At 45.3% G+C, this 12,525-nt stretch overlaps 1 protein-coding gene across 1 annotated transcript in view; it reads left to right on the top strand.

Annotated features, from left to right (window-relative positions):
• Positions 1-12,525, top strand: part of SRP72 (signal recognition particle 72) — a 58,404-nt gene that overhangs the window by 28,295 nt on the left and 17,584 nt on the right. Inside the window, exons 7-14 of the mRNA XM_063914609.1 lie at positions 665-789; positions 870-927; positions 1,041-1,172; positions 8,611-8,739; positions 10,626-10,698; positions 10,801-10,865; positions 11,623-11,718; positions 12,411-12,514. Coding sequence (XP_063770679.1) covers positions 665-789; positions 870-927; positions 1,041-1,172; positions 8,611-8,739; positions 10,626-10,698; positions 10,801-10,865; positions 11,623-11,718; positions 12,411-12,514 — 782 coding nt within the window. The remainder of the gene's footprint in view (positions 1-664; positions 790-869; positions 928-1,040; positions 1,173-8,610; positions 8,740-10,625; positions 10,699-10,800; positions 10,866-11,622; positions 11,719-12,410; positions 12,515-12,525) is intronic.

Below are 12,525 nucleotides of genomic sequence, written 5' to 3'. Positions count from 1 at the left end.
ATTTTGTAGGCCAGCATAAGGAGGCCGCTGCGGGGCTGGCCGGTTAGGCTGAGCCCAGCAGCTGCTGGAAAATTAGCTTCCTGCAGCCCCTGACAGTCTCCTCAGAAAAAGCCCGGTCTAACTTTGCCACATCTCATGCATTGTGTCTGTGGGGAGAGGTCTAAAAACATATACGTGTTTGTCTGTTTTGACATGTAGGGGTTCATTTACTAAAGGTTATAAAAATGAAGTGGTGATGTTGCCCATAGCAACCAATCAGATTCTTTCTGTTATCTAGGATGCAATAGAGAAATGATAGAATCTACTTGGTTGCTATGTGCAACATCACCACTTTTCATTTTTATAACCTTTAGTACATTTGTCCTGTTGTGTACAGGCAAAGAAATCCTTAAATGCTTTATAAAATCAGGGTTCTACTGTAGTAGCGAACTTTTGTTTTTTATTTTTTATTTGCTTAAACGCTCATGTTTGTGTTGACATACCCTTGATTGTATGGTGAGCCAAAAACCTATTTGCTTGTGGTATTCTTTCACTATTAGACAAATATAAGGCCACTTATATAACAGACACGTGCATTTCTGAGTTGACAGATATATTTCGGGAACAGATTAATTTCTGCTGCATCATCGCATTCATGCTTCTTGCTTGTATTATGTGTTCTCAGGACTTGACAGAAGAGGACATAGATGCTGAATTGGCCATAATACATGGTCAGATGGCTTATGTCATGCAGCTACAAGGCTCCATAGATGATGCTCTTAAGCTTAATAATCAAATCATCAAGTTAAAGTAAGGATTGAAATACAAGCAAACTCTTCTTCTCCCACTTGCTACATTTGTATTCCACCTAATGGTCTCTTTTCTTGCAGGCCCACTGATGTTGGATTGTTGGCTGTTGTGGCAAATAACATCATAACAATTAACAAGGTATATCTGTATATTACTCACAATGCATTAAGCACAGGTCTAGAGTGGCGTTCTTTGCTTGCCGGTGATGTAGAGTTTGGAAATGTTATCATTCAGTTTCTCTTTTTATTAAGGACCAAAATGTGTTTGACTCAAAGAAGAAAGTGAAGCTCGCTAATGCTGAAGGAGTAGAACACAAGCTGGCTAAGCAACAACTCCAGGCTATTGAGTTTAACAAGGCTTTACTCTCCATGTATACAAATCAGGTATGCAGTTTCAATGATCATGAACACAAGCAAAGATTACATTTGGTACTGATACATGGGTTATGCAGGGGTTTTCATTAAATAACATTAATGAGCTGTTAATCTCCCTCTTTCATGTTCCCCCATTCAAAAAAATAAGAATTTACTTACCGATAATTCTATTTCTCATAGTCCGTAGTGGATGCTGGGGACTCCGAAAGGACCATGGGGAATAGCGGCTCCGCAGGAGACTGGGCACATCTAAAGAAAGCTTTAGGACTAACTGGTGTGCACTGGCTCCTCCCCCTATGACCCTCCTCCAAGCCTCAGGATACTGTGCCCGGACGAGCGTACACAATAAGGAAGGATTTTGAATCCCGGGTAAGACTCATACCAGCCACACCAATCACACCGTACAACTTGTGATCTGAACCCAGTTAACAGCATGATAACAGAAGGAGCCTCTGAAAAGATGGCTCACAACAACAATAACCCGATTTTTGTAACAATAACTATGTACAAGTAATGCAGACAATCCGCACTTGGGATGGGCGCCCAGCATCCACTACGGACTATGAGAAATAGAATTATCGGTAAGTAAATTCTTATTTTCTCTAACGTCCTAGTGGATGCTGGGGACTCCGAAAGGACCATGGGGATTATACCAAAGCTCCCAAACGGGCGGGAGAGTGCGGATGACTCTGCAGCACCGAATGAGAGAACTCCAGGTCCTCCTCAGCCAGGGTATCAAATTTGTAGAATTTAGCAAACGTGTTTGCCCCTGACCAAGTAGCTGCTCGGCAAAGTTGTAAAGCCGAGACCCCTCGGGCAGCCGCCCAAGATGAGCCCACTTTCCGTGTGGAATGGGCTTTTACAGATTTTGGCTGTGGCAGGCCTGCCACAGAATGTGCAAGCTGAATTGTACTTCAAATCCAACGAGCAATCGTCTGCTTAGAAGCAGGAGCACCCAGCTTGTTGGGTGCATACAGGATAAACAGCGAGTCAGATTTTCTGACTCCAGCCGTCCTGGAAACATATTTTCAGGGCCCTGACAACATCCAGCAACTTGGATTCCTCCAAGTCCCTAGTAGCCGCAGGCACCACAATAGGTTGGTTCAGGTGAAAACGCTGGAACCACCTTAGGGAGAAACTGAGGACGAGTACTCAATTCCCCCTGTACGAATGGAAAATCTGATAAGGGCTTTTACAGGATAAAGCCGCCAATTCTGACACGCGCCTGGCTCAGGCCAGGGCCAACAGCATGACCACTTTCCATGTGAGATATTTTAACTCCACAGATTTAAGTGGTTCAAACCAATGTGACTTTTGGAACCCAACCTACATTGAGATCCCAAATTGCCACTGGAGGCACAAAAGGAGGCTGTATATGCCGTACCCCTTTTACAAACGTCTAAACTTCAGGGACTGAAGCTAGTTCTTTTTTGGAAGAAAATTGACAGGGCCGAAATCTGAACCTTAATGGACCCCAATTTCAGGCCCATAGACTCTCCTGTTTGCAGGAAATGTAGGAATCGACCCAGTTGAATTTCCTCCGTCGGGCCTTACTGGCCTCGCACTACGCAACATATTTTCGCCAATTGCGGTGATAATGTTTTTGTGGTTACATCCTTCCTGGCTTTGATCAGGATAGGGATGACTTCATCCGGAATGCCTTTTTTCCTTCAGGATCCGGTGTTCAACCGCCATGCCGTCAAACGCAGCCGCGGTAAGTCTTGGAACAGACAGGGTCCTTGCTGGAGCATGTCCCTTCTTAGAGGTAGAGGCCACGGATCCTCCGTGAGCCTCTCTTGAAGTTCCGGTTACCAAGTCCTTCTTGGCCAATCCGGAGCCACGAGTATAGTGCTTTCTCCTCTCCATCTTATCAATCTCAGTACCTTGGGTATGAGAGGCAGAGGAGGGAACACATTCACTGACTGGTACACCCACTGTGTTACCAGAGCGTCTACAACTATTGCCTGAGGGTCTCTTGACCTGGCGCAATACCTGTCGAGTTTTTTAATCATGTGGACGACTTCTGGGTGAAGTCCCCACTCTCCCGGGTGGAGATCGTGCTGAGGAAGTCTGCTTCCCAGTTGTCCACTCCCTGAATGAATACTGTTGACAGTGCTATCACATGATTTTCCGCCCAGCGAAGAATCCTTGCAGCTTCTGCCATTGCCCTCCTGCTTCTTGTGCCACCCTGTCTGTTTACGTGGGTGACTGCCATGATGTTGTCCGACTGGATCAACACCGGCTGACCTTGAAGCAGAGGTCTCGCTAAGCTTAGAGCATTGTAAATGGCCCTTAGCTTCAGGATATTTATGTGAAGTGATGTATCCAGGCTTGACCCTAAGCCCTGGATATTCCTTCCCTGTGTGACTGCTCCCCAGCCTCGCAGGCTGGCATCCGTGGTCACTAGGACCCAGTCCTGAATGCCGAATCTGCGGCCCTCTAGAAGATGAGCACTCTGCAACCACTACAGGATGGATACCCTTGTCCTTGGCGACAGGGTTATCCGCTGATGCATCTGAAAATGCGACCCGGACCATTTGTCCAGTAGGTTCCACTGGAAAGTTCTTGCGTGGAATCTAACGAATGGGATTGCTTCGTAGGAAGCCACCATTTTTACCCAGAACCCTTGTGCATTGATGCACTGAGACTTGGTTCGGTTTTAGGAGGTTCCTGATTAGCTCGGATAACTCCCTGGCTTTCTCTTCCGGGAGAAACACCTTTTTTCTGGACTGTGTCCAGGATCATCCCTAGGAAACAGAAGACAAGTCGTCGGTACCAGCTGCGATTTTGGAATATTGAGAATCCAATCGTGCTGCCGCAACACTACCTGAGATAGTGCTACACCGACCTCCAACTGTTCCCTGGATCTTACCCGTATCAGGGAATCGTCCAAGTAAGGGATAACTAAAATTCCCTTCCTTCGAAGGGATATCATTTCGTCCATTACCTTGGTAAAGACCCGGGGTGCCGTGGACCATCCCTACGGCAGCGTCTGAACTGATAGTGACAGTTCTGTACCATAACCTGAGGTACCCTTGGTGAGAAGGGTAAATTTTGACATGAAGGTAAGCATCCTTGATGTCCCGAGACATCATGTAGTCCCCTTCTTCCAGGTTCGCAATCACTGCTCTGAGTGACTCAATCTTGAATTTGAACCTCTGTATGTAAGTGTTCAAAAATTTTAGATTTAGAATCGGTCTCACCGAGCCGTCTGGCTTCGGTACCACAATAGTGTGGAATAATACCCCGTTCCCTGTTGCAGGAGGGGTACCTCGATTATCACCTGCTGGGAATACAGCTTGTGAATGGCTTCCAAAACTGCCTCCCTGTCAGAGGGAGACGTCGGTAAAGCCGACTTTTGGAAACGGCGAGGGGGAGACGTCTCGAATTCCAATATGTACCCCTGAGATATTACCTGAAGGATCCAGGGGTCTACTTGCGAGTGAGCCCACTGCGCACTGAAATTCATTGAGAACGGGCCCCCACCGTGCCTGGGAACTGGCTGATCTCTACAGCCTTTTTCCTCTCCCTCTGTCACGAGCAGAAAAGAGGAACCTTTTGTCCGCTTGCCAAAAAAGGACTGCGCCTGATAATACGGCGTCTTATTTTGAGAGGCGACCTGGGGTACCAACGTGGATTTCCCAGCTGTTGCCGTGGCCACCAGGTCTAAAAGACCGACCCAAAATGTCCCCTTTCAAAGGCAATACTTCCAAATGCCGTTTGGAATCCGCATCACCTGACCATTTTACTGGTAGACTTGGACAACGCACTTATACTTGATGCCAGTCGGCAATTATTCCGCTGTGCATCATGCATATATAGAAATGCATCTTTTAAATGCTCTATAGGCAATAATATACTATCCTTATCTAGGATATCAATATTTCCAGTCAGGGAATCCGACCATGCCAACCCAGCACTGCACCTCCAGGCTGAGGCGATAGCTGGTCGCAGTATAACACCAGTATGTGTGTAAATACCTTTTTGGATACCCTCCTGCTTCCTATCAGCAGGATCCTTAAGGGCGGCCATCTCATGAGAGGGTAGAGCCCTTGTTCTTACAAGCGTGTGAGCGCCTTATCCCCCCTAGGGGGTGTTTCCCAACGCACCCTAACCTCTGGCGGGAAAGGGTATGCAGCCAATACTTTTTAAGAAATTTGTTATCGGGGGGAAACCCACGCATCATCACACACCTCATTTTATTTCTCAGATTCAGGAAAACTACAGGTAGTTTTTCCCTCACCGAACATAATACCCCTTTTTGGTGGTACTCGTATTATCGGAAATGTATAAAAACATTTTCCATTGTCTCAATCATGTAACGTGTGGCCCTACTGGAAATCACGGTTGTCTCTTCACCGTCGACACAGGAGTCAGTATCCGTGTCGGCGTCTGTATCTGCCATCTGAGGTAACGGCCGCTTTAGAGCCCCTGACGGCCTATGAGACATCTGGACAGGCACAAGCTGAGTAGCCGGCTGTCTCATGTCAACCACTGTTTTTTTATATAGAGCTGACACTGTCACGTAATTTTCAACAGTACATCCACTCAGGTGTCGACCCCCTAGGGGGTGACATCACTGTTACAGACACTCTGCTCCGTCTCCACATCATTTTTCTCCTCATACATGTCGACACAAACGTACCGACACACAGCACACACACAGGGAATGCTCTGATAGAGGACAGCACCCCACTAGCCCTTTGGGGAGACAGAGGGAGAGTATGCCAGCACACACCAGAGCGCTATATATATACAGGGATAACCTTATATAAGTGTTTTTCCCCTTATAGCTGCTGTATGTTTTAATACTGCGCCTAATTAGTGCCCCCCTCTCTTTTTTCTGTAGTGTAGTGACTGCAGGGAAGAGCAGGGAGCTTCCCTCCAACTGAGCTGTGAGGGAAAATGGCGCCAAGGTGCTGAGGAGATAGGCTCCGCCCCCTTTACGGCGGCCTTATCTCCCGGTTTTTTGTATATTCTGGCAGGGGTTAAATGCATCCATATAGCCCAGGAGCTATATGTGATGTATTTTTTTGCCATGTAAGGTATGTTTTATTGCGTCTCAGGGCGCCCCCCCCAGCGCCCTGCACCCTCAGTGACCGGAGTGTGAAGTGTGCTGAGAGCAATGGCGCACAGCTGCAGTGCTGTGCGCTACCTTATGAAGACAGGAAAGTCTTCTGCCGCCGATTTATGGACCTCTTCTTGCTTCAGCATCTGTAAGGGGGCCGGCGGCGCGGCTCCGGGACCCATCCATGGCTGGGCCTGTGATCGTCCCTCTGGAGCTAATGTCCAGTAGCCAAGAAGCCCAATCCACTCTGCACGCAGGTGAGTTCGCTTCTTCTCCCCTTAGTCCCTCGATGCAGTGAGCCTGTTGCCAGCAGGTCTCACTGAAAATAACAAACCTAAACTAAAACTTTCACTAAGAAGCTCAGGAGAGCCCCTAGTGTGCACCCTTCTCGTCGGGCACAGAAATCTAACTGAGGCTTGGAGGAGGGTCATAGGGGGAGGAGCCAGTGCACACCAGTTAGTCCTAAAGCTTTCTTTAGATGTGCCCAGTCTCCTGCGGAGCCGCTATTCCCCATGGTCCTTTCGGAGTCCCCAGCATCCACTAGGACGTTAGAGAAATTGGTGGGATCCCAGTACCTGGTATGTTTGGTATCAGGTGGGCTAGGTTCACCATTCTATGCTACTCTGACACGGCGGAAGGTTTGTTGTCACACTAGGCAAGTGGTTCTCAAACGGTGTTCCATGGCACAGTGGGGTGCCATGGGGCACTTACAGGGGTGCCTTGATTTGGTGGTCCAGGACCAATTCAAATGATTTATGGTCAATGTAATAGACAAAACCAGTGCTGGTGGCTGCCAATCATAACATATGTGGGCAAATAGAAGTGAATCCTGTCCCTCACAACATAATTGAACATAAGGATAAAATAAAAATACAACTGACCTAATGTAATATTTTTTTCAAAATTTCTTAGGCTGCCACTGTTGGCCTTAGGGTGCCATGATAAAAATTCTGATACTCTAGGGCACCATGATTCAAAAAAGTTTGGGAACTACTGCCCTAGGCAAAAATTCAGCTTACTGCCCACCACCACCATTTACCTACTTTCAGCTGGTAAGGCGACCATGTGGAACCAGGGTTTTATAAGTTCCCCTACCTGTGCCCATATCCTGTGGCCTAGGAAGCTGCCTAGTAGCACAGCTGACCCTGATGTTGCACTTGTTCCCTATGCAGAACAAATTGCATTATGAACTGATTTTATAAACAGCAGATGGCTTCCAATGTTGTCCAGGCATGCTGAAATTAAAGGGATGTTTTTGAGGTTTATTTTTTTACTTATATAATTAGAGCAGAAAGTATTAAAAGCTGCATCCCAATCATTTTAGATTAAAGTTTTAATTTTAGTATTTTATATTTTTCATTCCTATATGGCATAGCATCTACAACAAGTGGAATTAGTGTAAGGGCCCAGATTTTCAGAAAAGAGCCAGCAATTATGTTTCTCTGCTATGATTGAAGTGCTATAGACTCTCCACACTTTCACATAGCCTTATTTACAGCATTTGCTGGGAGGATAAACTGTGTTTGGTTTATATGGTTAGATAGAGACTTCGCATATGGCTAAACGTCACCAAGATTATTTTTAATTATACAGCAATGATGCTTTCGTATTTATTGTTGAAAGTTTGCAAGCACACACAGCTTGAAGCACTGCATTCTCACTTACTACATAGAAGTTTGATTCTTTTAGTCCTTTGGGGGTCATTCTGACCCAATCGCTCGCTGCAGTTTATCGCAGCGATCAGGTCGGAACTGCGCCGGCACCCGAAGTCCGTCGGTCCCTAGCGATCGCATCTCTGCCTGATTGACAGGCAGAGGCGGGCGCTGGATGGGAGGGAGCGGCACGGCGGCGCTTGACCGCCGTTTTGGGGGCGCGGTCCGGCCAAAGCAGGCGTGGCCGGACCGTGCGGGGGGCGGGCTGCAGCGGCTGCGTGATGCAGCGGCTGCGACCAGGGGCAGCGAAGAGGTTCTCCTGGCCAGCCGCAGGAGCTGCGCTGGGCGGGAGTTACTCCTCAAATGCAAAAGTATCGCCGCTGTGCGATGCTTTTGCATTTCTGTGGATGTGTGTGTGTGTGTGTGGGGGGGGGGGGGGCACTGATATGCGGGGCCGGACAATCCCTGTGCTGGGCGTCCCCCCGCATGTCTGAGTGCCTGATCGTAGCTGTGCTCAATTTAGCACAGCTACGATCACCTCGGAATGACCCCCTTTGTTGCATGCTTTACTATGAACTCTGAGACAGAAAACCATATCAGTGGCAGATCCTATAGTGAGTCTATTATGGAGATCGGAAGAAGTTTTGAAATTGTTTTTGTAGAGCGTGTTTTTTACTTTCTAGTAATGGCAGATCACTAACTAGAATGTTTGTATTGCACTCAACAGGCAGAGCAATGTAGAAAGCTGGCCACCAGTCTACAGGCTCAGGACCCTGAGCATTTACTTCCTGTGCTCATTCAGGCTGCCCAGCTGTGTCGTGAGAAGCAGCATTCAAAGGCTATAGACCTGCTACAGGTATACATTTACATAGCATCCTTCTTCACTTTACATGGTGCCAAGACAGATGACTTCTTGGCTTGTACTGTACATCCAGAGCTTTGTCTGTAGGTTTTATCTGTGCTTTTATATGTTACAAAGTTACTTTCTAAATTCAGTTATACTGTAATAAATGCAAAAAGCCAGGAGGGATGTGGTTTTATCCCATGGTGACAACAAGTGATATATGTACCAAGGACTATAATGAGCTAAAAAGAAAGCCAGTGAGGCTGATACAGAAGTGTGACCATTTGACTGTTTGTTTGTAAAGAGGGTATACGTTTAAGTTGCCGGCTGTCGGGAACCCGGCGGTCAGGATACCGACACCAGAATCCCGATAGCTGTCAATCCCGACAGCCAGAATACCGGCGATACAGGACTATACCCACTCGTGGGTGTCCATGACACCCATAGAGTGGGAATAGAACCTGTGGCAAGCCACCGAGCCCGCTAGGCGATTCTTTCCACTCACCCCACTGCCGGCATGCTGGCGGTCGGGATGCCGCTGGCGGTATATTGATGGCCGACATCCCGGCTGCCAGTAAATCATAGTATATCCGTACAGAGTATCTTATAATAATTTATTTACATAACGCTCTTTCTCCAATAGGACTCAAAGTGCTTAATAGATAGTATGAACATAGTACATACAGTACAGAAACTATGGATATAATAAGGACATTTAGCTTTGCATGAAATACATAGACCATGGAGATAATACAAAAGGTGTGGCAGCCATTTTGGGTAAGCAGTTGCAAGGATTATTCAGCATACCTACAAAGGATCCAGGTGCGGCAGCCATTTTAGGCACACTATATAGGATTACACTGGTCAGAATAGGCAACTGATAGGAACTGATGACACATAATGGGAGAGAGAGGAATACTAGGTGAGGTCCTTGCAAGTTCATCAGCACCACATGAGGCAGCCATGTTGGGCACCCTTCACTGGTTACAATGTGTGAATGAGTACTACATGAAGATAAGATATGCAATGATAAACTGAAGCAGGATGGGCAATTCATAGAAGTGTAACATGCAGTGGGAAATTATAGAGAAAAGAGAAGTTGAGGTGGAGTCCATGATGCGGCAGTAAGTCAAGACAGTAGGTGACAGTATCTTGTGTAAATACAGACTGTGAGTGGTCAGAAATCTAGCGCAACAACTTCCCTTAGTTATGCAGTCCTATATGCAGTTTGAACTCCTTGATCCTTAAGACTAAAGAGGTTGAACGTGGGTGGGTGGGTAGTTTTTACATAGGGAAAATTCTGAGATGGCATGTTCACGCAAATACAGACCTGCAAATATGTGCAGATGCGCCTGTTTGGCTGGCTGTCGTTTGCGCCTGCTATATGGAGGTTGAAGTACATGCTTATGATTACTTGTCACAAAGTAGCGGCATATACTGCCTACACATGTCAGGTGTCTTATATGTGGAAACACCCCTTTTCTGTGCAAGCATGTGTGAAGTGTTTAGTTTAATTACTTATACATGTTCTTTTACAACTCTTACTAAAGTAAGCTTGCGAGCAGGGCCTTCCTACCTCTGGCTGTTATTACCAAGTTTTGCTTTATCATTGTTGTTTTGAATTGTAAAGTGCAACAGAATTTGCTGCGCTATATTAGAAACTGTTAATAAATAGTCATTTTGAATGAGGAAAGCCTTTTACCTGTGTCTCATTGGTCCTCTTTAGGAATTACATGTGCATTTGTCAGAATAGCTGTGCAGTGTTCCCCATTTGTATTATCTGGGTTTTGTTTTTGTTTTGTATTTTGGTGTGTGGATATTTGTACCCCTCCCTGAATTAATGACTGAAGAAAAAAAGATCATTTTATATTCTGATCATTGTGTGTTAAATTTCACAGGAATTTGCAGAGCAACATCCAAGTACCGCACCCCAAATCAAACTAACAATGGCACAGTTGAAACTTGTACAAGGTGTGTTAGTCTGTTTATATAAAAGTGAAAAAAATGTCTGTTTGGTTTAATATAGTTACTAAAACTGCTACACTAGTTACAGTTTCAACAATGTATTTTCAGGTAATGTAACCAAGGCATGCATGATAATGAAAAGCATAAAAGAAATGGAGCATAGACCTGGCATGGTAAGTGCTTAGTGACGAGTAAATGTTGTTTTGTGATGTATTTTCTCTCATCAGTTTGTATGAAGTGTGGAAGCCACTAATAAGGAGTTGGGGCCTTTAACACAGAAACTATTACCACTGGTACCAAGTTTCAACACACATTTTTATTTATTTTTTCATACTTTAAGTGAGCCTGGCCATTTCCTTACCAGTTGGATCTCTGTGGATTACATATAGTTCTAAAAATCATGTTATCAGTGGGATCTCCAATAATAACAAGATTTGGGTGGAAACAGCATAGCATGATCAAGATCTCAATTAGTTTTCATCTGACTTAAATAAGGCACTTGGCTTCTTTTTTTTTGTTAGGGCGGGGGTGTTTAGGTTTAGGCACTAAGGGGGAGGGTTAGGGTTTGGCTCCGGAGAAGGGGGGACTAGGTTTAGGCACCACTGGGGGCAGGTTAGGATTAGGCTGCGAGGAGGGAGGAACATACTTGCCTCACCCCTGGGATTTCACAGATTGGGATGCCGGCATCCGTATTGTGACTGCCGGCATACCGTCCAGCAGTCAATCATACTGAACCCACTCCATTTACCTGTTAATCCAAATCTGTCCATCTCTGAATTGTAATGGGTAACTAATGTGCCTTTTAAATGACTTGGATATGTTCTAAATATTGGAAATTAAAACCGTATTAATGCAGCCATTTGTTTATTTCATACCTGTAATATTTTATTAAATATCTGCTTTCATTCTATTTGCCTGTAAAATGTGCAGGTGTCTGCACTGGTAACTATGCACAGCCACGATGAGGATATTGACAGTGCCATAGAAGTATTCAATCAGGCTATTAGCTGGTACCAGGAAAACCAAGTAAGTGATTTGTTCATTTATAACGGTCATTCTTAATGTAAAATCTATGCTGTAAAGTTTCTTTCAAGATTAGATGTGCAATCCTTGATTGCCAAGGATTAATCAGGCTCCAGAACACAACATAGAATATAAAATGACAACTTCCCAAATGTAGTAGCCACATGCAGTTTATAGAATACACAAAAACGCCCGCCCTTACTCTGCCAGAGACTGATCATCAGCAATGGAGATACTGATACTGTATGAGTTAAAGAGTCAGTGCTCTGGAATTTTGAACTTGGCCACCAAGTAATAGTGTATGTTGCTTTACTTACTAAAATATTATGTTTATCCTAATGTAGAACAACAAGCTGTTTCTAGTTTTTACAATGGTGTATACAGGGCCGAAGAGAGCTTACCCGGGCTCCTGGTAATGAAGGGGGCATGGTCTAATAACAGGTGTGGTTAAACCCCCTTTAAAATAACATAAGTATGGAAAATACTTTTTATGCGGTACCGACCTGATACGGAAGAGGGGGAGGGGGTCTCGTGGACACGGGCCCCTTCAAGAAGCCTAGGAAATTATTAACTGCTTCCCTTCCCTGTCAGCGCCATTTTGTTTATATTTGTAAAGAATCAACAAACCTGGTTTTGCTAATCAGTTTGCATAAATTGTATTGTGAATTATTTTATTTATTTTTTCCCCCTGAAAGCCAAATTCTCCAACACACTTGTCTCTAATTAGAGAAGCTTCCAACTTCAAATTAAAACATGGACGGAAGAAAGAGGCAGTCAATGACCTTGAGCAACTATGGAAGTGGGTTCTTG

Source organism: Pseudophryne corroboree, chromosome 1 (assembly GCF_028390025.1).
Source record: "Pseudophryne corroboree isolate aPseCor3 chromosome 1, aPseCor3.hap2, whole genome shotgun sequence".
Classification (NCBI taxonomy): domain Eukaryota; kingdom Metazoa; phylum Chordata; class Amphibia; order Anura; family Myobatrachidae; genus Pseudophryne; species Pseudophryne corroboree.
Note: the sequence above shows the minus strand (reverse complement) of the source record. Positions and strands in the feature narration are given on the sequence as shown.